We start from the raw sequence: 24,801 nt of genomic DNA on the forward strand, positions 1-24,801 counted from the left end.
GCTGTGTGCGGAGGATGGACCCAAGCAGGGAGCTGTCAGGCACAGGACCCCGCAGAGCGGATGCTCTGACCCCCCTGAGGCCAGCTCCTTCCAAGAAGGTCACGTCTGGCTCACCTCCACGACTCCATCGAGGAGCCTGCTTTTCCACCCCCATGGGGAAGGTATGCGAGCCAGAGCAGCTGGGCACTCAGGGTGGTCTGGGGTGTAACAGGGAGCCCATTTCCCGCTTCCTCCTCAGTGCTAACGGAGGTCCGGGTGACTGCAGGGACTCGGTGTGGGGCATTCTGCATGAGCAAAGGTCGGGTTCACCTGAACACATTGCTTGTGGCCCACGTCCATCAGTGGGCCACGAGCACGTGCTTTCTACATGTAAAGGCCAGATTTCCTACTGTTCCCTCAGAAGTTATTTGGGGACTGAGAGGTAACTAACACTGCTTTAAAGTGGGATTTGTCACCACTTACCCTAGGCATCCCCACCGTACAGTCAGAATTAAAGCTGCTTTTTAGCCGATGTTGGAATATCTGTGGTTGTTGAAGTGTTGCTTTATTTATTCTGTGTTCATTCATTCTTCAGACTGTTTCTCCAACATGGGCTGAGCGCTGATGCCGTGGTCTGGTTGGTGTCACTTCAGTGTCTGAGTAGGACCCGGGGAGCCACATGGAGCTGGAGACTTAGGTCAGGAAGCGGGGGGTTTCCAGGTTCAGCTGGGAGACCAGCCTGCACCCTGAGACAGTCTTGGCCAGAAACCGCTGTCCAGGTGGGGTGGAGACCAGGGCATTGATGGCAAGAACACCCAGAGGGTGTCCGAGGAGTGAGCCGGACCCCTGCGACTGGGTCGTAAGGGCGGCTGAACTGCGCCCCCTCCCGCCTCCTTCCCTCCCCACATCTGTGCCATCTTGAGTTGCAGATTCTGGAGGAACCGTCAGCTGCTGGGAGCAAAGTCATATAGCATTGATGACACAAGACCCACCTGTGGAGGCAGCTCTGGGGGGTTCTCAGTGGAAGAGGTGACCCTTGACAGGTGGTTGGAGGGTGGCCACCATTTTTTTCTTGATTTTAAAAGGACCGGGAAGCTGACACAAGAACCAGTGTGGCTCACTTGCTCAGAAGATACAGACTGGCCCTGAGGATCTCAAGGTGCTCCTGCCACACAGGGCCATCCGTGGCTCACGCCAGGAGCTGATGAGCAGGTGCTCATGCCCCACATAGCCGTCTGTGGCTCAGGTTGGGGGGGCGCTGGTGAGCAGGTGCTTCTGCCACACGTGGCTGTCCGTGGCTCACGCTAGGAGCTGATGAGCAGGTGCTCCTGCCTCACGTGGCTGTCTGTGGCTCACGTGAGGGGGGCTGGTGAGCAGGTGCTCCTGCCACACATGGCCATCCGTGGCTCACACCGGGAGCTGGTGAGCAGGTGTTCCTGCTGCATGTGGCCATCCATGGCTCACACCGGGGGCTGGTGAGCAGGTGTTCCTGCTGCACATGGCTGTCCGTGGCTCACGTGGGGGGCTGATGAGCATTACAGCCCTTTGAGCGGTGCCTCCAGCCCGAATCCACTGTTCTTGCCCATCAACAAGTGTTTCTTGAGCATCTGTTACACGTGAGCTTCCTTCAGAGTTGAATACGTGGAGTCCCGACCTTCATCAGAACGGGGCATGGCGTGTCTCGCAGCGGCACTGGCCTCTGGCGCCCCAACAGAAGCCAGCGGTGAGGGGAGCGACCCCACAGTGGAGGGGAGGTGACACACACACACATCAGTAAATTTGGAAGGCACTTTGGGTCCCCCAGCTGTCTCTGTTGCCAGATGTATCAGAATCATTCTTCCCCCAGCATCAGAGCGGAGCATTCCCAGCACAAACCCCGATGGGCCACCACCGGAGATGCAGCCATGGCATAACTGAAACACGAGTGAATCTGAACAAAACCACAGTGCTGTGAGCTCCCATTCCAGCTGCCTTGTTATGGTGGTGGGCTGGCATCTTGCTCACGATGCATCTCCATCTGCTGTGTCTTCACGTGAAGTAGGAGACCCCAGCAGGTACACCACTTAGCCACAGAGAAGCAGGTCACGTTTCTCTGTGGAGTGAAGCACGTGTGGCAGAAGCATGCGTAAGGCTGACGAAGAGGGTGGAAACCGAGTCTCAGAGGAAGAGAGACCCCAGCTGCATGTCCCTCAGTGACCGGACAGAGCGGCCTCCCTCACCCTTCTGAGAGGGGTTCCTTCCTGAGCTGAGGTCGAGGAAATTGCCCTCGTGGGGTGTGAGTCTGCGCAGGCTGCTGTCACCGAGCACCCAGGCTGGGGCTTAAACCAGAGATTCTCATCCCACGTCCTGAGCCTGGGAGCCCGAGGTGCAGGTGTGGGCAGGGCTGGGGTCTCCCGAGGCTTCTGTCCTGGGCGTGCAGACACCATCCCTCCCCGGGTCCTCATGTGGCCGTCCCTCTGCACGTGTCTGTGTCCCGATCTCCTTATGAGGACCCCAGTTACATGGGGTTAGAGTGGCCCTAGTGACCTCTGTGCAGACCCGTCTGAGGTCCTGGGGGTGAGGACTTGCACGGGTGACCTGTGAGGGGACCCAGCGTGGCTCACACCAGGGCAGATATGCAGGGAACCCAGCCGTCTGCTGAAGGCCTGCAGCTAGGACTCTGGTGCTCCCATGTGCTGCGTGGAGACCCCGTGGAAGACCCCACAGCTGCTGCTGCAGGGGTTCTGCTCCTGCCTCACTCACACTGTGCTGCAGCCACGGTCTCTCCTGTAGCGGACTTCTCTGCGCCCAGCAGTAACATCACTCGGGTGCTTACGTGTATTGACCGGCCTTAAGGTCGGTGCCGTCATTATGATCGGCATCTTACAGAAAAGGAAGCCGAAGCACAGACAGGTGAGTAACGGGTCTCAGGGGAGCAACTATGAGCAGGGGACCGGGCACCAAACCGGGGACGCTGGCAGCCCCAGCCCCCCTGTGTGTCCACGTGCCCGCTGGGTCTGGTGCCTGGGACTGTGCAGGCATGGCTCACTGCATGGGATGCGGCACCGATACACAGATAGACACGTGTTTGGAATGGTCACTCAGTATCATGTGTGCTAAAACAAATAGAACAGCTCACAGCTCTTGAATGCTTATCCTCCGTCACAAAATGTGCTAAGAGCCTTACGTATGTTTCATTCAATTCCTGCACCCTGCAGGGGACCGGCCATATTAGTCCGCTTGGGGAGCAGGACCCTGAGGCACGAGAGGCTAAGACATTCCCCACGAGCTGGGGGACGTGCAGAGCGGAGGTGCAGACCCCAGAATCTGCCTGCAGAGCTTGAGCTCTTCGCTGCCTCTGTCACGACAGACGAGAAAATTACTCGTTTATGAACAAATGCATAACTTACAATGTCTCTGTTGCCACGGGCAGTTTGAGAACATTATTTAGTTAACACACCGCAGTGATTCATCGATGTAGCTCCCACTGTAATTTTATGTTGGGAGGGGTACCAACCTTGGTTCCATTTTGAGCGGCGTACGTTACCTTAAAGATAATCCTTATGCTGAGACTTGCAGCAGACGTGGACTCAGACTCTTGGTCTTCTCTTGGGACGTGGCAGTTTGTGAAACCCTGTGGCTCACTTACCCTTCAGAATAACTCGGTCGTGATGATCAGAAAACTTGTGATTTGCTTCTTTCTAGAAAATCACTCTGCACCTCCTGACGTGACCACTTACACCTCAGAACACCCAATACAAGTAGAAAGGCCTCAGGGCTCGACGACATCACGGACGACACCCAAGTACGGCAATGCGGAGCTCATGGAGACAGGCGACGGTAGGTTTCCTGGGGTCGTGGCGACGCCTTTGTAAACCCCGTCCCTGCAACCCGCCCTTCCGTGTGCAGGGGCGGAGGTTTCTTGTGGGTACACAGTGGACTCTGATATGTCACGTAGCTCCCACGGAAGGTGGCATGGACATGAGAAGTGCAGAGTATCTCCACGTGTTTCCACGTCAGAAAAAACATCAGTGTGGTGGGAATTTACTCTTGAGAAGAAGCAGATGTTTTATAAGATTTTGATGTGCTTGCTACTTGTTAACAAATGTTGGGTCAGCAATTAAGAAATTAGCATGGAAGTGTTAAGACCATGAGTGGTTGGCAGAAGGGCAGTGTGAAGTTAAATGTAAAACAAAACAATTGGCAGGTATGGGCTAGCGTGGTGCTTTAGACTGAGGAAGAGGTGACTTTCATGAAGATGGTCAGCATGGCCAAGCTGTGCCGTCCGTCCCACCGGGCACGTGTCCCTCATCACGGTCCGTGAGCCGCTCCTGTTTCCAGCATGACTGCTCTGCCTGGAAGACATGGTTGTCCGTGTGTCTGAGCACCTTTCCGCGGAATGAGACGTGTCTGCAGAGGACACACTTCTTCCCCTTGAGGGTGTCAGCACCCTAGCACTCCTTGTAGTCATTAACTTGGGTTGTTCATGCCTTTTTCAACAATCATGTCATTTATTCAGTTTTCAAAATGATGTCATTCGTTGTTATAAATAAGAGCTATATTGTTATAAAATAGAATTTATTTGTACATAGGAATAGATGCTACAGGCTAGTTTTCTGTGTTATGCAAATGATTGAATTTAGGGTGCATTTAAATTGTGCTCCGGGATGCATTGCCTAAATGTGCACTCGTGGGTGGGGCTGAAAGACATGGGAGGGTGCTGGGTGCCTGTGAGGAGAGATGACAGGCCCTCCATGGACCTCGAATGCCCGCACTTTTGTCAGGAGGTGCAGGGACAGCGCCTGACAGGGGCCTGCCGTCTCCCTGAATTTGACGTGTCCGGCAGACTGCTCTGGCCCCACAGGGGAACGCCGGTGGTCTCAGGACTCAGGGCCTTGGGGAGGGTCTCCCTGCTGTGTGGGGTCTCTGACCCCCGTTGGAGCAGGGACCTGAGTCTGTGAATGAAGAAGGACAGAACCTGTTTCAGGAACAGGCGGTGGGGACGGGGCCAGCCTGAGGTCCGACATCCCTCCCACCACCACGACAGGTGATGGATAGAGTGGTCATGGAGTATCATTCCTGGGGCCTCTGCAGCCCCCGGGGCCTGCTGTCCTCCCAGGGGCAAGCTCTCGCGGTGTGGGGTGTCCCGGGCAGCACTGGAGATGGGGCCCCGGCACCAGCGTCACGGTCGCTTGGTCCGCGGGTGAGGTGCTGACTGTCCCTTCATCAGGCCATCCATGGTTCTGTCTTCCAGGGGTGCCCGTGAGTAGCCGGGTGTCGGCGAAAATCCAACAGCTCGTCAACACCCTCAAGCGACCGAAGCGGCCGCCATTACGGGAGTTCTTTGTCGATGACTTTGAAGAACTGCTGGAAGGTGATGGGCCCTTTGCCACCCCGTTCTCCCCGTGTCCGCGTGACCCCACAGATCGTCGTGGCGGGCCCCGTTAAGATCAGCAGTCTCGGCATTCCCCGGAAGACAGGACTCCTGTCTGGAGACTGTAGGCCCTGTTACCCCCTCCGCAGACAGGCCGAGTGCACGCAGGCCGGGTAGACACCCAGGGCACACGTGTGCGGGGCCCTCGCAGACTGGGATTCTGCCCCGTGAGCCGGGCCTCGGTCAGGCAGCACGGTGAGATGTGGCTCACGGCCACGCGCTCTCTCTGAGGAACGCGGACTGAGTGTGTGAGCGTGTGGCTGGCTCCTTCTCCTGCTCTCTGTACACATTCCCGAGCCTTTGAACATAAAGTCAAGACAAAGTCATGCTTGCCACGTCCAACCCAAACCCTTTGTACCACAAGTAAGACACAGCCGACTGTCTAGCCAGCAGGTGGAGATTGTCAGTCACGAACGGTGAGGGGGAGAAACCTCCAGTTGCTCACCTCAACAGAAGAGTCGTAATGCAATTGTCTGATTGCATTACGGGGCACTTATTTTTGTTTTACTCTAGAAAACGTGCTCTGTGCTAGTTATTCAGCGTATGTGTTGCAAATTCACATTTACATGTCAGTGTTTAAGGGCAATACAGTTTAGCAGGATTTGAGCTCTGGAGTCCAGAATCACGAGTGTTGATCAATAATTAATATTTTAAACAGAGCTGTTGCTATTCCCGACTCCAGGCATGTTGAAATACCCAGTGCCTGCATCCGTTTACAGATGCGCTCAGGTCTCCCTTTGTTCACCATCCCAATATTGTCTTGGACAGTGTAAGAATTCAGTGCTTCCTCTCTATCCCTGAGGCCAGTATGTGGGTCCTGGCTCTGATTCTAGAAAAGTGGCATGCATGCTTTCTGTCCACTAGTAAACTTGTGTCAGTGTTCTACTCTCTTCAAAAAGAAGAAAAAAGGTGATTGCACTGATAGGGATGTTCTTTTCTTGAAAACTCTTTGTGTTTGAATGCATGTAGTTCAACAACCAGATCCGAACCAGCCTAAGCCAGAGGGAGCACAGATGTTGGCCATGCGCGGGGAGCAGCTGGGAGTGGTCACCAACTGGCCTCCGTCCCTGGAAGCCGCGTTGCAGCGATGGGGGACCATCTCCCCGAAGGCCCCGTGCTTGACCACGATGGACACGAACGGGAAGCCCCTGTACATCCTCACTTACGGTAATTCTCCGCGCTTCCTTCACTGTCCTCTGGGCCCAGCGGCCGTTTTCAGGCCGGCTGACCCCTTGCACCGCCTTCCGTGTCCGGCACACACACAAATGGGACTCTGGAAGGAAATGGTTTAGGAAAAGTATTTAGTTTGAATATGGAAAGTTATTACTTGCTAAATGTTCCCTGAGTAAAAGCCAGAGATGGGTACAAGAGATCAGTGGGTCACAACCCTAACGAGATGTTGGATTTTACATCTGGGAATGTCTGATATTCTCAAAAGTCATGCCTTCAGGAATGATGGGCAGTTAAAGAATTCGTGTCTAAACCCTGTGACATGGACCCCTCGGAAAAGACCATGTCTTTCCAAAGTGATTATGCAGAAAAGCAAGAGAAACAGGCTTTTCTCTAGTTCTTCATTCAGCACAATTACTGGAATCTGTACACTTCTGGAAATAGCTGTCCCTGGGTAAGGGGCCATGGAGAAAGCACATTGTTTGCAAAGAAACCAGCTGATAACTAAAAGACCAAAACGGCTCGTGTTGCATCTGCCTGTGTGAGATGAGATGACCTTTGTCTAGATTTCAGTTTTGTTTTTGTGACTGGAGCTTGCACTGGCAGTAGGAATGACACTGGTTTCTGCCTTGGCAGTCCAGCTCAAGAAGCAGATGTTACATTAAATGATGCAGAGCCAGCCTTTCGGGTGGGGGGCCCCAGGCGGTACCAGCCCAGACTGAGTCATTACCCCTACGCCTCCCCGGCAGAGATGGATTGTGAGGTTCGGGAGCATGCGTCTCACAGCTTCATCATTTTAGGGCATGTTTGGGTAGTTCTTTTTTTTTTAAGATTTTATTTATTTATTTGAGGGAAAGTGAGAGAGCACAAGCAGGGGGAGCAGCAGAGGGAGAGGGAGAAGCAGGCTCCCCGCCGAGCAGGGTTACCCGATGCGGGGCTTGATCCCAGGACGCCGGGATCATGACCTGAGCCGAAGTCGGATGCCAACCAACTGAGCCACCCAGGTGCCCCACTTTAGGGTAATTCTAAGTGGATAAAGAGCATTTCACCCAGGATGAGGCATAAGCTTGATTTTTTTCATTATACTCTTTGGAGATAGGTTTTATTCAGTGAAGTAGATGAAGACTTTCCTTCGTGACCCTCATCCCTTGCCAGATGCAGCCTGGGAGCTGGTGTGTAGGTGGGATAGCTGCTTCCTAGCTGGATCCTCCGCAGGCTCGCCTGCCACATCCAGGGACTCTCGGACCTGCCTGTACACACACACAGCGGCACTCACCTGTCAGCCCACGAGCGCTCAGTGGGGTGTGGCTCGGTGCCACGGCAGGTCATCAGAGATGAGACATGATTCCCCAGACTGAGGATCTAGATCAGAAGGACAGCCCTCTGCTGAGGGAGCGCTGACTTTCCCTTCTTGCAAGGTTACGAGGAACCGAAGTGTAAGATGCAGACCGAAAGTTATCTCTGAAAATTTGAGACGTGTTGTCTACACCCAGGCATCACAACTCCTGCATTTAAATCATCTATATTTTATTGCATTTTACTCTTCTAGATTAGACATATGCTATGGGTCAACCTTGGTTTTTACTTGTTAAAGGAATGTGAGAAAGCAATGCATTTCCAAAAAGAAGATAGTAGTTTATCAGGCTGTAAAAGGGAAGTGTTGGCTAATACAAGAAAAAGTGTGGAAAAGTGCTTTATATATATTTCAGTGCTTTATAGAAACCCTGAAATAGATGAACCTATAATCATTGGGTGTTGCTGCAAAGACAGAAGTCCACTGAATAAGATTGTTCTACTACCACATAGCTCCAGGTGGTCTTCAGTATTGCAGTTCACCGTCAGCCCCCAAGTTCAGCTTCCTGCAGAGCCCGGGGTAGCAGAACTCCCAGATGAGAAACTTGGGGTCCTTGACAGGAAACACACATGGTGGGTGAAGGTTGTCAACAACCCTGTAGAAACAATCTTCTGTTCTCCATTTACCAATATAAGTAACATGCACACTGAGGAGAACCAGGGCATTTCACTATCTTCAATTAATAAAAATAAATCATGCGAAGGAACTCCTTTCCTTCCGTCATGATTCTCTGCTTCGTCCCGTTCTCGACGAGATACCTGCAAGTTCATCCTGCTTTGCTGTAGTGTTGCTTTTGCTACCAGGCAGCCTCCCCCTCCCCACCCCTCCCTCCCTCTCTTTTCTTCCTTCTTCCTTCCTTTTAGGATCTATGACTTGGCTTTTGCTCCAGATCTTTTGGAACATTTAGATGCTTGAGCTCGAACAGCCCTGGGGAACCTTTCTCTGTCTTTCTGTGTTTTGTGTTGTTGGTGGTGTGTTTCTCGGGCTGTCTCTGCACTGTGCAGGCGTCCTAGCTTCTGGGCGGTGTGTGAGGTCTGACAGCCCGTCCTCACCCACCTGCCACCGTGCTCAGAGCCACACTCTTACAGGTGCGTGCTCCTCACAGAAATCCAACTGAAATTATGTAATAAGACAGTGCGTACGTCATGTCCACATCTCTCTTCTGTATGCACATGACTATCTTAGAGTCTCAGGATCTGTTTTCCAGTTCAACTTGCCAAAATCTGTTGGAACTTCATGTCCAATTCCCACGTTTCAAATAGACAATACAGTATTATTGTTAACTAGTGTTAACCACAGTCACCGTCCTTTAGGTTACACCTCATGACTTACTTTATAACTGGAGGTTTGTACCTTTGCCCCCCCTTCACCCATCTCTCCCTCCTGTCCCCCACCTCTGGAAGAGCCAGTCTGCTCTCTGGGTGTCTACCCACCTCTGGAAGAGCCAGTCTGCTCTCTGGGTGTCTACCCACCTCTGGAAGAGCCAGTCTGCTCTCTGGGTGTCTACCCACCTCTGGAAGAGCCAGTCTGCTCTCTGGGTGTCTACCCACCTCTGGAAGAGCCAGTCTGCTCTCTGGGTGTCTACCCACCTCTGGAAGAGCCAGTCTGCTCTCTGGGTGTCTATGAGCTTGGTTCCTAGAGTCTACAAATAAGTGAGATCATAAGGTATTTGTTTTTCTCTGTTTTACCTCTTTCACTTAGCATAATGCCTTCAAGTCCATCCGTGGTCTCACACATGGAGAGATTTCATTCCTTATTATGGCTGAGTAATATTCCATTGTATACATATACCACATGCCCTTTATCCACCCACCCCTTGATGGACTCTCGGGTTGCTTCCATATCTTGGCTATTGTAGATAATGCTGCAGTGAACAGGGGGTGCAGATATCTTTTTAAGTTAGTGTTTTTATTTGCTTTGGATAAATACCTACAAGTGGGATTGCTGGATCACAGGGTAGTTCTATTTTTAAGTTCTTGAGGAACCTCCATACTGTTCTCCAGAGCAGCTGCACCAGTTTGCATTCCCACCGACGGTGCACAAGGTTCCCCTTTCCCCACATCTTCACCTGCATTTGTTATCTCTTGTCTTTTTGATACCAGCCATTCTGACAGGTGTGAGGTGGTCTCTCAGTGATTTTGATTTAATCTGCCTGATGATCAGTGATGTTGAGCATCTCTAAATATGCCTCTTGGCTATCGGGATGCCTTCTTTGGAAAAATGTCTATTCAGTCCCTCTGCCCATTTTTAAATCAGATTGTTTTTTTGCTATTGAGTTGTAGGAGTTCTTTATATATTTTAGATATTAAACCTTTATTGGACAAATAATTTGCAGATATCTGTAATTTGCTTTTTCATTGTCCTGATTGTTTCCTTTGCTCTGCAAAAGCTTTTTAGTTTAATGTGATCCCACTTGCTTATTTTTGCTTTTGGTGTCAGATCCAAAAAAAATCACTAAGACTGATACTGAGTACCTTCGCATCTATGTTTTCTTCTAGGAGTTTTATGGTTTCAGGTCTTCAAGTTTTCCATTCATTTTGAGTCAATTTTTATGTATGGTGTAAGATAGTGGTTTAGTTTCCTTCTGGTACATGTGGCCGTCCAGTTTTCCCACTGCCATGTATTTTTATTGAAGGGACTCCTTTTCTCCCATTGTGTATTCTTGCCTCCTTAATTGACCATATAAGAGTGGGTTTATTTCTGGGCTCTCTGTTCCACTCATCTGTCTGTTTAATGCCAATACCACACTGTTTTAATTACCTTAGCTTTGTGATATAGTCTAAAATCAAGGAGCCGGGTGCCCCAAGCTTTGCTCTTCTTACTCAAGATTGTTTTGGCTTTTTGGGGTCTTTTGTGGTTCTGTACAAATGTTAGGATTCTTTGTTCTAGTTCTGTGAAAAATGCCATAGGAATTTTGATATCAATGGCACTAAATCTGTAGATTACTTTGGGTAATATGGACGTTTAACAATATTATTTCTCCCAGTCCATGAGCATGGGATATCTTCACATTTATTCCTGTCTTCCTCAACTTCTTTCATCAGTGTCATATCATTTTCAATGTATACGTCTTTCCCCTCCTTGGTTAAAATTATTCCTAGCTATTTTATTCTTTTGGATGCAACTATAAATGTTTTCTGAATTTCTCTGATAGTTCACGGTATACAATTTTTGTATATTGATTTTGCACTCTGCAGCTTTACTCAATTCATTGATTAGGTCTGACAGTTTGGTTGTGGGTTTTTTGGTTTGTTTGGTTTGGTTTTGGTTTTGGTGGCATCTTTAGGATTTTCTATATATAAAATTATGTAATCCTGGGGCACCTGGGTGGCTCAGTTGTTAAGCATCTTCCTTCGGCTCAGGTCATGGTCCCAGGGTCCTGGGATCGAGCCCCACATCGGGCTCCCTGCTCCACAGGAAGCCTGCTTCTCCCTCTCCCACTCCCCCTGCTTGTGTTCCCTCTCTCGCTGTGTCTCTCTGTCAAATAAATAAATAAAATCTTTAAGAAAAATAAAATAAAATTACATAATCCTCAAAGAGAGACAGTTTTACTTTTTCCTTTCCAATATAGATACCTTTTATGTCTTTTTCTTGCTTAAATACTCTGGCTAGGACTTCCAATACTGTGTTGAATAAAAGTAGTTGAGATTGGGCACCCTTGTCTTGTTCCTGGTTTCAGAGTATATTAGCTGTGGGTTTGTAATATACGGCCTTTATTATACTGAGGTATGTTCCCTCTGTATTCACTTTGTTGAGAGTTTCTCATCAAAAAAGATGTTGAATTTTGTTAAATGCTTTTTCTGCATGTATGGACATAGGACTTGTATTCATTTTGTTAACGTGATGTATCATGTTGATTGATTTGTTGATGTTGGACCATCCATGTGTCCCTGGAATAAACCCACTTGATCATGGTATGTGATCCTTTCAATGTGTTGTTGAATTCGGTTTGCTAGTATTTTGTTGAAGAATTTTGCATCTATCTGTATCAAGGATATGGGCCTGGGTTTTTGTTTGTTTGTTTGTTTGTTGGGTTTTTTTTTTTTTTTCTTCTGTGGTGTCCTTGTCTGGTTTTGGTATCAGGTTAATGCTGGCTTCATAAAATGAGTTTGGAATCGTTCCCTTCTCTCACTTTTTTTTTTTTTTTTGGAAGAGTTTGAGGAGGATAGGTATTAAATCTTTGACTGTTAGAATTCACCAGGAAAGCCATCTGTTTGTGGACTTCTGTTTGTAGGGAGGTTTTTAATGACTGATTAAATCTCCTTACTAGTAATTGTTCTATTCAGATTTTATGTTTCCTCATGCTTCATTGTTGGAAGATTATAGGTTTGGTTTCTGGGATTTATACATTTCTTCTAGCTTGTCTGGTGTGTTGACATGTAACTGTTCATGGTAGTCTCTTGTGATCCTTTGTATTTCTGTGGTGTCAGTTGTAACTTCTCTTTCATTTCTGATTTTGAGTCCAGTCTCTTTTTTTCTTGGTGAGTCTAACTAAAGGTTGTCGGTTTTGTTTCTCTTTTCAAAGAACCAGCTCTTGGTTTTGTTGAGCTTTTCTATCGTCTTTCTAGTCTCTATTTCGTGTGGCTCTGCTCTGATCTTTGTTATTTCCTTCTTTTAACTAACTTGGATTTCATTCGTTTTTTTCCTACTTCCTACCAACCTTGAGGTGTAAGGTTACGTGTAAGGTTGTTTATTGGAGATTTTTCTTGTTTCTTGAGGCAGGTCTGTATTGCCAAGTACTTCCATCTTAAACCTACTTTTGCTGCAAATTGTTGGTTTTGGTATGTTGTATTTTCATTTGTCTAAAGGTGTTTTTTTATTTGATTTCTTTGTTGACCCACTGGTTGCTTAGTAGCATGTTGTTTAATCTCTACATATTTGTGAATTTTCCAGCTTTCTTCTTATAACTGATTTCTAGTTTGTTACCACTATGGTCAGAAACGATGCTTGATATGATTTCAGTCTTCTTGAATTTATTGAGACTTGTTTTGTGGCCTAATGTGTGATCTGGAGAATGTTCCAGGTGCACTTGAGAATAATGTACATTCTGTTGCTTGTGGATGGAGTGTTCTACATAAATTAAGTCCATCTGGTCTAATGTGCTGTTCAAGGCTACTGTTTTCTTACTGATTTTCTGTCTGGATGATTTATCCATTGATGTAAGTGGGGTATTAAAGTTCCCTACTATTATTGTATTGCTATTAATTTCTCCCTTTAGGGCTATTAATATTTGATTTATGTATTTAGGTGCTCCTATGTTGGGTACATAAATATTTACAAACGTTATGTCATCTTAGTGGATTGATCCCTTTATCATTATGTAATTCCCTTCTTTGTCTCTTATTACTGTCTTTGTTATAAATTGTGTTTTTTCTGATATAAGTATTGCTACCTCAGCTTTTTTTTTTCCCATTTGCATGGAATATATTTCTACATTCTTTCACTTTCATCTCTGTGTGTCTTTATACCTGAAATCAGTCTCTTGTAGGCAGCATATTGATTATTCTTGTTTTTTCCCCTTTGATCCACTCTATGTCTTTGGTTTAGAGAATTTAGTCCTTCTACATTTGAAGTAATTACTGATAAGTAGGTACTTATTGCCATTTTGGTAATTGTTTTCTGGTTGTTTTTCAGTAGGATCTCTCTGTTTCTTTTTTTCTTTTCCTTTGTGATTTGACGACTTTTTTAGTGTTACCCTTAGATTTCTTTCTCTTTATATTTTGTGGATTTGCCAGAGGTATTTCCTTGGTGGTTTCCATGACACTTACATATAACAACTTATTTTTATAACAGTCTATTTTAAGTTTATAACAAGTTATGTTCAAACACAGTCTAAACCTGTACATTTTTACTCCCCCTGCCCACATTTATGTTCTCACATTTTACGTCTTTTTTATCTTGTATATCTCTATTTACTACTTTGTTCTTTAACCTTTATGCTAGCTTTATAGAGTCCACTACCATTCCTATATATTTACCTTCACTAGTGGGATTTATACGTTCATGTGTTTTCTTGTTACTAATTTAGTGCCCTTTCTTTTCAGCTTGAAGAAGTCCCTTTAATGTTTCTTGTAAGTGCGATTTAGTGGTGATGAAGTCTGTTAGCATTTGCTCGTAGGAAAACACTTTATCTGTCCTTCCGCTCTGAATGATCACTTTCCCAGGAACTTTTCCTGGTGGGAATTTTTTTCTTCCTCCTTTATAAATCAGTGAAGAACCGTTGTTATCTCCTTTCACTGAAATCAACAACTTTATATTTTTATCCTTGAAAAATGTCAAGTATATTTCTAGTATTTTGCCAAAAGTGTATTGCCCATTTCAAGCTCTTGGTTGTAAACTGGCTTTTGTATGAATGTACGATGGCATCAAAGTTAATGTTCCAAACTGAGAATGAAGTTGGAACTTTAACAAAACACAATGGTGCTAATTGTTTGAGTGTAATTGATTTGTTCATGTACAAAGCATTGAGTTTTACAATTACAACAAATTGATTGTAATTGTTTATTTAACCATTATTCCCTGATATTGTTCATATTAAAAATTTGAAGGCAAAAATATTTGTGTTTTCTTTAGAAGAAGGAGTCATTTAAGTTCCTTTCATTTCTGGAACTGAGTCATTTCTAATAGCTAGTGACTTTTTTAAAAAAAATTATTTATTTATCTTAGAGAGCACGAGTGCACCCGTGAGGGTGCGTCAGGGGAGGGGCAAAGGGAGAGGGAGAGAGAATCCCAGCTGACTCCCTGCTGAATGCGGCACCCAACCCAGGGCTTGATCCCACGACCCTGAGATCATGATCCGAGCCAAAATCAAGAGTTGGACGCTTAACCAACTGAGCCATCCAGGTGCCCCTAGCTAGTAGTAACTGTTTTTATGGAAAATATATGATCACCCAACAAAGTACCAAATGCTTGTAAGATGCCCAGGACTGCAGCATTGAGGAGCTAGAGAAGAGGGTGCAGGGGCAGACAAAACCTTCATCTCTGGTAATTACTCTGAGTGCTCGAGAAGAATGCCAAAGCACATAGTGTAATTTTGTGCTTTTTATAGACTGCCTAGGACATAAATGAAACAAACGTGTGTTGAGCACACGCTATAAACCAGGAATACCCTAGGACTTAGAGATCTCAAGATAAATCATTCTGTATGTCCCCTAATTGCTAAGGGGGAGACAAGTTGATAAATCTTGTGGTAGATAAATAGTAAAAACCCTAATTTGGATTGCTGAAAAATCCAATGTGAAATAAAACAAATTTGACTTTTTTTTCATTCAAAACAACTGTTATAAACAAAAATCTTCTTAATTTAGCTTTTACATTTAAAAGGAAAAAGATTAAAACTGATTTTATTTCTGGGAAAGTTTAAGTTGCTCCTAACTGTCGTTATGACACATTAACATAATGTCTCACGCCTTGCCGGCTTCTGAACGTGCCTGGAAGCTCACGTCATGAAGGACCTTTATGTGGCTAAGAGCTCATGTTAGATTTCAGAGTCATTTTATTTCGTCTCAGGCTGTGTCCCCACCTGGGTTGCACTGAGGGAGTATCCAGCTCTGGGATGGGGGCAGGGACAGGACAGTTGTGGGTTCTTCAAAGCTGGCCATTCTTGGGCACCTGGGTGGCTCAGTCGGTGAAGCGACTGCCTTCGGCTCAGGTCATGATCCTGGAGTCCCGAGATCGAGTCCCGCATCGGGCTCCCTGCTCGGCGGGGAGTCTCCTTCTCCCTCTGACCCTCTTCCCTCTCGTGCTCTCTGGCTCTCCTTCTCTCTCTCTCTCTCTCTCTCAAATAAATAAATAAAATCTTTAAAAAAAAAAGCTGGCCATTCTTTCTTCTGTGGCTTTTTAACTTAATTTTTTTCAAGATTTTATTTATTTTTTTGACAGAGAGAGAGAGCACAAGTAGGGGGAAGGAGGCAGAGGGAGAAATAGGCTCCCCGCTGAGCAGGGAGCCTGACTTGGGGCTCGATCCCGGGACTCCAGGATCATGACCTGAGCTGAAGGCAGTCGCTTAACCAGTTGAGCCACCCAGGTGCCCCTCGTGGTTTTTCTAAATCCTGCTTTTAATCCTGCTTTGTAGTCCTTTTTTTTCCTGGAGTTCAAAACTTCAGCTCAGAATACTTAGTACCCCCTGTAAGTTCCAGCATTCCTCTTCAAAAATCCTGAATCTCTGAGACTAGGAAGATTTGATGCTGAGAAACTCAGGACTTGGGGAGGGAGGGGGCAGGCTCTACAGAGTCTATCCTTTTTCTTTTTTTTTTAAAGATTTTATTTATTTATTTGAGAGAATGAGAGACAGCATGAGAGGGGGGAGGGTCAGAGGGAGAAGCAGACTCCCTGCCGAGCAGGGACCCCGATGCGGGACCTGATCCCGGGACTCCAGGATCATGACCCGAGCCGAAGGCAGTCGCTTCACCGACTGAGCCACCCTATATCCTAAGTATCCTTTGCATTCGTTACAGTCACGTGAGGCAAGACCTACTAACGGAGGAGATGTGTCATTTTGCGTAACTCGAAATCAGCACTAGGCACTCTTGCTGTGATCCCTGCCCTACTTAACTCCCTAGAAACCTTCCCCTACAGCTTCTGCGGTGATAAATTTTCAGTGGCTTTGCTGGACCTACCTGCACGTGGAGAGTATTTGGGTTTTTTTTTTTTATAATTTTTTATTGTTATGTTAATCACCATACATTATATCATTAGTTTTTAATATAGTGTTCCATGATTCACTGTTTGTGCATAACACCCAGTGCTCCATGCAGAACGTGCCCTCTTTAATACCCATCACCAGGCTAACCCTTCCGCCTACCCTCCTCCCCTCTAGAACCCTCAGTTTGTTTTTCAGAGTCCATCGTCTCTCATGGTTTGTCTCCCCCTCCGACTTACTCCACTTCATTCTTCCCCTCCTGCTATCTTCTTCTTCTTTTTTTCTTCACATATATTGCATTATTTGTTTCAGAAGTACAGATCGTGATTCAACAGTCTTGCACAATTCACAGCGCTCACCGTAGCATATACCCTCCCCAATGTCTATTACCCAGCCACCCCATCCCTCCCACCCCCTACCACTCCAGCAACCCTCAGTTTGCTTCCTGAGATTAAGAATTCCTCGTATCAGTGAGGTCATAGGATACACGTCTTTCTCTGATTGACTTATTTCACTCAGCATAATACCCTCCAGTTCCATCCACGTCGTTGCAAATGGCAAGATCTCATTCCTTTTGATGGCTGCATAATATTCCATTGTGTATATATACCACTTCTTCTTTATCCATTCATCTGTCGATGGACATCTTGGCTCTTTCCACAGTTTGGCTATTGTGGACATTGCTGCTATAAACATTGGGGTGCACGTACCCCTTCGGGTCCCTACATTTGTATCTTTGTGGTAAATACCCAGTAGTGCAATTGCTGGATCAAATGGTAGCTCTAATTTCAGCTGTTTGAGGAAACTCCATACTGTTTTCCAGAGTGGTTGCACCAGCTTGCATTCCCACCAACAGTGTAGGAGGGTTGCCCTTTCTCCACATCCCCGCCAACATCTGTCGTTTCCTGACTTGTTAATTTTAGCCATTCTGACGGGTGTGAGGTGGTATCTCATGGAGGTTTTGATTTGGATTTCCCTGATGCTGAGCGATGTTGAGCACTTTTTCATGTGCCTGTTGGCCATTTGGATGTCTTCTTTGGAAAAATGTCTGTTCATGTCTTCTGCCCATTTCTTGATTGGATTATTTGTTCTTTGGGTGTTGAGTTTGATAAGTTCTTTATAGATTTTGGATACTAGCCCTTTATCTGATCTGTCATTTGCAAATATTTTCTCCCATTCTGTCAGTTGTCTTTTGGTTTTGTGGACTGTTTCTTTTGCTGTGCAAAAGCTTTTTATCTTGATGAAATCCCAATAGCTCATTTTTGCCCTGGCTTCCCTTGCCTTTGGGGATGTTTCTAGGAAGAAGTTGCTGTGGCTGAGGTCGAAGAGGTTCCTGCCTGTGTTCTCCTTTAGGATTTTGATGGACTCCTGTCTCACGTTTAGGTCTTTCAACCATTTGGAGTCTATTTTTGTGTGTGGTGTACGGAAATGGTCCAGTTTCATTCTTCTGCATGTGGCTGTCCAATTTTCCCAACACCATTTGTTGAAGAGACTGCCTGTTTTCCATTGGACATTCTTTCCTGCTTTGTCAAAGATTAGTTGGCCATAGAGTTGAGGGTCCATTTCTGGGCTCTCTATTCTATTCCATTGACCTAATGTGTCTGTTTTTGTGCCAGTACCATACTGTCTTGATGATGACAGCTTTGTAATCGAACTGGAAGTCCGGAATTGTGATGCCGCCAGCTTTGCTTTTCTTTTTCAATATTCCTCTGGCTATTCAGGGTCTTTTCTGGTTCCATACAAATTTTCGGATTATTTGTTCCATTTCTTTGAAAAAGGTGGATGGTATTTTGATGGGGATTGCATTGAATGTGTAGATTGCTCTAGGTAGCATTGACATCTTCACAATGTTTGTTCTTCCAATCCATGAGCGTGGAACGTTTTTCCATTTCTTTCTGTCTTCTTCAATTTCTTTCATGAGTATTTTATAGTTTTCTGAGTACAGATCCTTTGCCTCTTTGGTTAGATTTATTCCTAGGTATCTTATGGTTTTGGTTGCAATTGTAAATGGGATCGACTCCTTGATTTGTCTCTCTTTGGTCTTGTTGTGGGTGTATAGGAAGGCCACTGATTTCTGTGCATTGATTTTATAGCCTGCTACTTGACTGAATTCCTGTATGAGTTCTAGCAGTTTTGGGGTGGAGTCTTTTGGGTTTTCCACATACAGTATCATATCATCTGCAAAGAGTAAGAGTTTGACTTCCTCTTTGCCGATTTGGATGCCTTTGATTTCTTTTTGTTGTCTGATTGCTGTGGCTAGGACTTCTAATACTATGTTGAATAGCAGTGGTGAGAGTGGACATCCCTGCCGCATTCCTGACCTTAAGGGAAAAGCTCTCAGCTTTTCCCCATTGAGAATGATATTCGCTGTAGGTTTTTCGTAGATGGCTTTTATGATATTGAGGTATGTACCCTCTATCCCTATACTCTGAAGAGTTTTGATCAAGAAAGGATGCTGTACTTTGTCAAATGCTTTTTCTGCATCTATGGAGAGGATCATATGATTCTTGTTCTTTCTTTTGTTAATGTATTGTATCCCGTTGATTGATTTGCGGGTGTTGAACCAGCCTTGCAGCCCAGGGATAAATCTCACTTGGTCGTGGTGAATAATCCTTTTAATGTACTGTTGGATCCTATTGGCTAGTATTTTGGTGAGAATTTTTACATCCATGTTCATCAGGGATATTGGTCTGTAATTCTCCTTTATGATGGGGTCTTTGTCTGGTTTTGGGATCAAGGTAATGGTGGCCTCATAAAATGAGTTTAGAAGTTTTCCTTCCATTTCTATTTTTTGGAACAGTTTCAGGAGAATAGGTATTAATTCTTCTTTAAATGTGTGATAGAATTCCCCTGGGAAGCCATCTGGCCCTGGGCTTTTGTTTGTTGGGAGATTTTGGATGACTGCTTCAATTTCCTTAGTGGTTATAGGTCTGTTTAGGTTTTCTATTTCTTCCTGGTTCAGTTTTGGTAGTTGATACATCTCTAGGAATGCACCCATTTCTTCCAGGTTATCTAATTTGCTGGCATAGAGTTGCTCATAATATGTTCTTATAATTGTTTGTATTTCTTTGGTGTTGGTTGTGATCTCTCCTCTTTCATTCATGATTTTGTAGATTTGGGTCATTTCTCTTTTCTTTTGGATAAGTCTGGCCAGGGGTTTATCAATCTTGTTAATTCTTTCAAAGAACCAGCTCCTAGTTTCGTTGATCTGTTCTACTGTTCTTTTGGTTTCTATTTTATTGATTTCTGCTCTGATCTTTATGATTTCTCTTCTCCTGTTGGGTTTAGGCTTTCTTTGCTGTTCTTTCTCCAGCTCCTTTAGGTGTAGGGTTAGGTTGTGTATTTGAGACCTTTCTTGTTTCTTGAGAAAGGCTTGTATTGCTATATACTTTCCTCTCAGGACTGCCTTTGCCCTATCCCAAAGATTTTGAACAGTTGTGTTTTCATTTTCATTGGTTTCCATGAATTTTTTAAATTCTTCTTTAATTTCCTGGTTGACCCATTCATTCTTTAGTAGGATGCTCTTTAGCCTCCATGTATTTGAGTTCTTTCCGATTTTCCTCTTGTGATTGAGTTCTAGTTTCAAAGCATTGTGGTCTGAAAATATGCAGGGAATGATCCCAGTCTTTTGGTACCAGTTGAGACCTGATTTGTGACCTAGGATGTGATCAATTCTGGAGAATGTTCCATGGGCACTAGAGAAGAATGTGTATTCTGTTGCTTTGGGATGGAATGTTCTGAATATGTGTATAAAGTCCATTTGGTTCAGTGTTTCATTTAAAGTCTTTATTTCCTTGTTGATCTTTTGCTTAGATGATCTGTCCATTTCAGTCAGGGGGGTGTTAAAGTCCCCCACTATTATTGTATTGTTGTCAATGTGTTTCTTTGCTTTTGTTATTAATTGCCTTATATAATTGGCCACTCCCACGTTAGGGACATAGATATTTACAATTGTTAGATCTTCTTGTTGGATAGACCCTTTAAGTAGGATATAGTGTCCTTCCTCATCTCTTATTACAGTCTTTGTTTTAAAATCTAGTTTGTCTGATATAAGGATTGCCACCCCAGCTTTCTTTTGGTGTCCATTAGCATGGTAAATGGTTTTCCATCCCCTCACTTTCAATCTGGGGGTGTCTTTGAGTCTAAAATGAGTCTCTTGCAGACAGCATATTGATGGGTCTTGTTTTTTAATCCAATCTGATAGCCTGTGTCTTTTGATTGGGGCATGTAGCCCATGTACATTCAGGGTAGCTATTGAAAGGTATGAATTTAGTGCCATTGTATTGCCTGTAAGGTGACTGTGACTGTATATTGTCTGTGTTCCTTTCTGGTCTATGCTGCTTTTAGGCTCTCTTTTTCCTTAGAGGACCTCTTTCAATATTCCTTGTAGAGCTGGTTTTGTGTTTGCCAATTCCTTTAGTTTTTGTTTGTCCTGGAAGCTTTTTATCTCTCCTTCTATTTTCAATGATAGCCTAGCTGGATATAGTATTCTTGGCTGCATATTTTTCTCATTTAGTGCTCTGAAGACATCATGCCAGTCCTTTCTGGCCTGCGAGGTCTCTGTGGATAGGTCTGTTGCCAGTCTAATGTTTCTACCATTGTAGGTTACATATCTCTTATCCCGAGCTGCCTTCAGGATTTTCTCTTTGTCTCTGAGACTCGTAAGTTTTACTATTAGATGTCGGTGTGTTGACCTATTTTTATTGATTTTGAGAGGGGTTCTCTGTGCCTCCTGGATTTTGATGCCTGTTTCCTTCCCCACATTAGGGAAGTTCTCTGGTATTCTTTGCTCCAATATACCTTCTGCCCCTCTCTCTCTTTCTTCTTCTGGGATCCCAATTATTCTAATGTTGTTTCGTCTTATCGTATCGCTTATCTCTCGAATTCTGCCCTCGTGATCCTGTAGTTGTTTATCTCTCATTTTCTCAGCCTCTATTTTCCATCATTTGGTCTTCTGTATCGCTAATTCTTTCTTCTGCCTCATTTATCCTAGCAGTTAGTCCCCCCATTTTTGATTGCACCTCCTCAATAGCCTTTTTGATTTCGACTTGGTTAGATTTTAGTTCTTTTATTTCTCCAGAAAGGGTTTCTCTAATAACTTCCACGCTTTTTTCAAGCCCAGCTAGTATCTTTAAAGTCATGATTCTGAACTCTAGGTCCGACATCGTACTAATGTCCATATTGAGTAGGTCCCTGGCCGACGTTACTACCTCTTGTTCTTTTTGCTGAGGTGATTTTTTTCGTCTTGTCATTTTGTCCAGAGGAGAACAGATGAATGAGAGAACAGAGTGCTAACAGGTTAACAACGTCCCCAGCAAATATACTCTATACAAATCAGAAAAGACCTGAAACCAGGGGACAAGGAAGGGAAAGAAAGAAGAGAGGAAAAAAAAAAAAGGAAAAAGAAAAAGATAAAAACAAACAAAAACAGAACAAAACAAAAAAAAACAATATGATCAAATATGATCAGGCTAGTGCATAGATCAGTGCCACACACTAGCTTTTGGGCGTATTTTGGTCTGTTAGAAGAAAGTGCCTGCTAAAATTTTAAAGGAAGAAAGACTTATATATGTACAAAATAAGGGTTGATACAATGAAGGGATGGCAGATGACTGTAAAGAAAATTATAAAAGATTTTATAAAAGGAGTTGATAAGATAAGAAGTTGTTTTTTAAAAAGAAAGAAGAAGATTTAAAAAGAAAAAGAAAAAGAAAAAAAAAGGTAGAGAATGTGATCAGGCAGGAGAATAGAACAAAGCCATACACTAGTGATTTAGGGTATATTTTGATCTGTTAGAAGAAATTGTATCTCAAAATTTTAAAGAGAGAACAACTTGTGTATATATGCCAAAAATAAGGGTAACTACTATGAAGGGATAAAAATATGACTCTAAAAATGAAAAAAAAATGTTTTTTTTAAAAAAGGGATTGATAAGATGTTTGAAAAAGGGAAGAAGAAAAATTAAAAAAAAAACAGTTAAAAAAATTAACTTTGAAAAACTAATGAATCATGGTAAAAAAGCCATGAATTCTATGTGCAGTATTCCCCTAGCGCTGGAGTTCTCCCGTTCTCCTTGATCGGTAAACTTGGTCTTGGCTCGCTGGCTGTTCGTGCTGATCTTCTGGGGGAGGGGCCTGTTGCCATGGTTCCCAAATGTCTTTGCCGGGGGCGGAACTGCCCCGCCCTTGTGAGTCCGGGCTAAGCAAGCTGCTCGGGTTTGATCTCAGGAGCTTTTGTTCCCTGCAAGCTCTCGGCACTGCTTTGGAGGACCAGGGTGAAAATGGTGGCCTCCCAATCTCCACCCAGAGGAGCTGAGAACTCGGGGCTCCGCTCCTCAGTGCGCCCCCAGAGAAAAGCAGTCACTCCCGTCTCCCTGGTCTCCGGCCGCACTCCGTGCTCACCCGGCCTGTGACCGAGCGTTTCTATCTCTGGCACCCGACCCCGTGTGGAGTCTCCAAACCCAGCAGATCCCTGCGGTGCGCTCCCGCGCCGCTCCTCCCTGGGAAGGAAGGGGAGTCTCCCCGGATCTGCCACTTGTTGGGTCCCTGCTGCAGGAGCAGTGGCCCGACTGGGCCGCGGATCACAGTTTATGGCCACCCCGAGCTGAGAGCCCGCGCCTCGGCTCCGTCTCTGCAGCCGGCTTCCCCGCTCCGATACCTGGGAGCTCTGCCGCACTCAGGCACCCCCGGTCTTTCTGTGACCCCGAGGGTCCTGAGACCACACTGTCCCGCGAGGGTTCCACCCCCCGCTTAGCCACTGGAGCGACGTCCCTCAGCAGAGCAACTTCTAAAAGGTCCGATTTTGTGTTCCGCGGCTCTAGCACTTGCCAGAAGCGGCCGACGGAGGCCCTCTCCCCCGCTGTCTATCCTCCCGAATATCGCCTCGGATTCACTTCTCCGCACGTCCTACCTTCCAGAAAGTGGTCGCTTTTCTGTTCAGAGTGTTGTTACTATTCTTTTCTTCGATCTCCTGTTGAGTTCGTAGGTGTTCAGAATGGTTTAATCCCTATTCAGCTGAATTCCTGAGACCAGACAAAATCCAGGTCTCCTACTCCTCTGCCATCTTGGCACACCCCCCGTGGAGAGTATTTGTAGCAGTACCTTGTTCCAGTGTTAAGGCTTCTCAGATTTTATGAATCAGAGTTGCTGGCTCTTATTTTCCTTCCTGATTCCAGGGACTCAGGATAACTTGAAGACTTAAAATGAACTAGTACTCTCTCTAGTTTAATGTGCACATTGATACATAACTGAAAATGCCCGTGTCCACTTACTTGTGTCTTTGTCATTTCTGTTAATAGGCAAACTGTGGACAAGAAGTATGAAGGTTGCTTACAACATTCTGCATAAATTAGGTACAAAGCAAGAACCGATGGTACGACCTGGAGACCGGGTAAGTGCTCTTTCTGCGGATACTCGGTCCTGCACAGCAAAGACACCTGCTGTCGGAAGTCCCAGAGTTCAGTGTCTCCTAATGCTACTACTACTAAATCAGGCTTTGTTACATTAACTGTGGGTTAGCATTAATTACACAAGATGTCATTGATCTTCACAACAACTCCGTGAGCTCAGCTGCAGTCCCTCTCCTGTGTTACCAATGAAGACACTCAGGCTGGCGAGGTAACCAGTAAGTGGCTCAGTCAGCACTCACGTCCATTCCTGTCAGAGCCTGGAGCTGTACTCCCAGCCACTGTCCTGTTGTTGCTAAGTTTAACCATACTCGTGTCCTCTACCTGGGCAGGCAGGACAGTGATTGTAAAACTTTATGTTATGTTCGTCATGAGCCGGACCGTCTCAGCAGCACGCCGCTGGTCCCATTCCTTTCCCCGTGTTAGATTTCTGGACAGAGACTACTGTCTTTTATTGATAAGCAAATTTTTATTCTTACTTGATAAATTACACAGAGTGGATATTAGTATTTCTATTGCAGGTTATACCCAGAGCAGTTAATAACCTTATCCAGCTTTATACCCCAATTTAGGTGTGGCGCTGGGCTTAGAACCACGTTTTCTTGCTTGCGAATGTTGCACCTTTTCCCCTTTGGCTGTTTTGTACCTTAGACCCCAACGCTGATTTATCCTACCTGTGCCCAAAGAACTCTAATTGAGTTTCATAAAAATACCAGTGCTGAGCACCAAACCAACAAGAACACAAGCTGCAATTGACTTAAGATACTATAAAGAAATGGGCCCATTTTGAGGAATTTTTTGAAAGATTGCCACAGTCCTTGTGTGGTGGACTGCAGTTC

General features: G+C 45.3%; 1 protein-coding gene across 3 annotated transcripts in view; it reads left to right on the top strand.

Moving 5' to 3' along the window:
• The window catches only part of DIP2C (DIP2 acetate--CoA ligase C (putative)), a 402,614-nt gene that overhangs the window by 256,563 nt on the left and 121,250 nt on the right, over positions 1–24,801 (top strand). For all 3 annotated transcript variants that reach the window (XR_015768806.1, XM_088025832.1, XM_088025833.1), the window contains 4 exons: positions 3,664–3,798; positions 5,213–5,332; positions 6,362–6,559; positions 23,855–23,946. Coding sequence is in view for 2 of the 3 variants with exons in the window: in XM_088025832.1 (XP_087881958.1) it covers positions 3,664–3,798; positions 5,213–5,332; positions 6,362–6,559; positions 23,855–23,946 (545 nt within the window). In the remaining variant the exon portion in view is untranslated. The remainder of the gene's footprint in view (positions 1–3,663; positions 3,799–5,212; positions 5,333–6,361; positions 6,560–23,854; positions 23,947–24,801) is intronic.

Source organism: Eumetopias jubatus, unplaced genomic scaffold (genome assembly GCF_037043125.1).
Source record: "Eumetopias jubatus isolate StellerSeaLion01/CBP00866 unplaced genomic scaffold, mEumJub1_p1.0 scaffold_8, whole genome shotgun sequence".
Taxonomy (NCBI): Eukaryota; Metazoa; Chordata; class Mammalia; order Carnivora; family Otariidae; genus Eumetopias; species Eumetopias jubatus.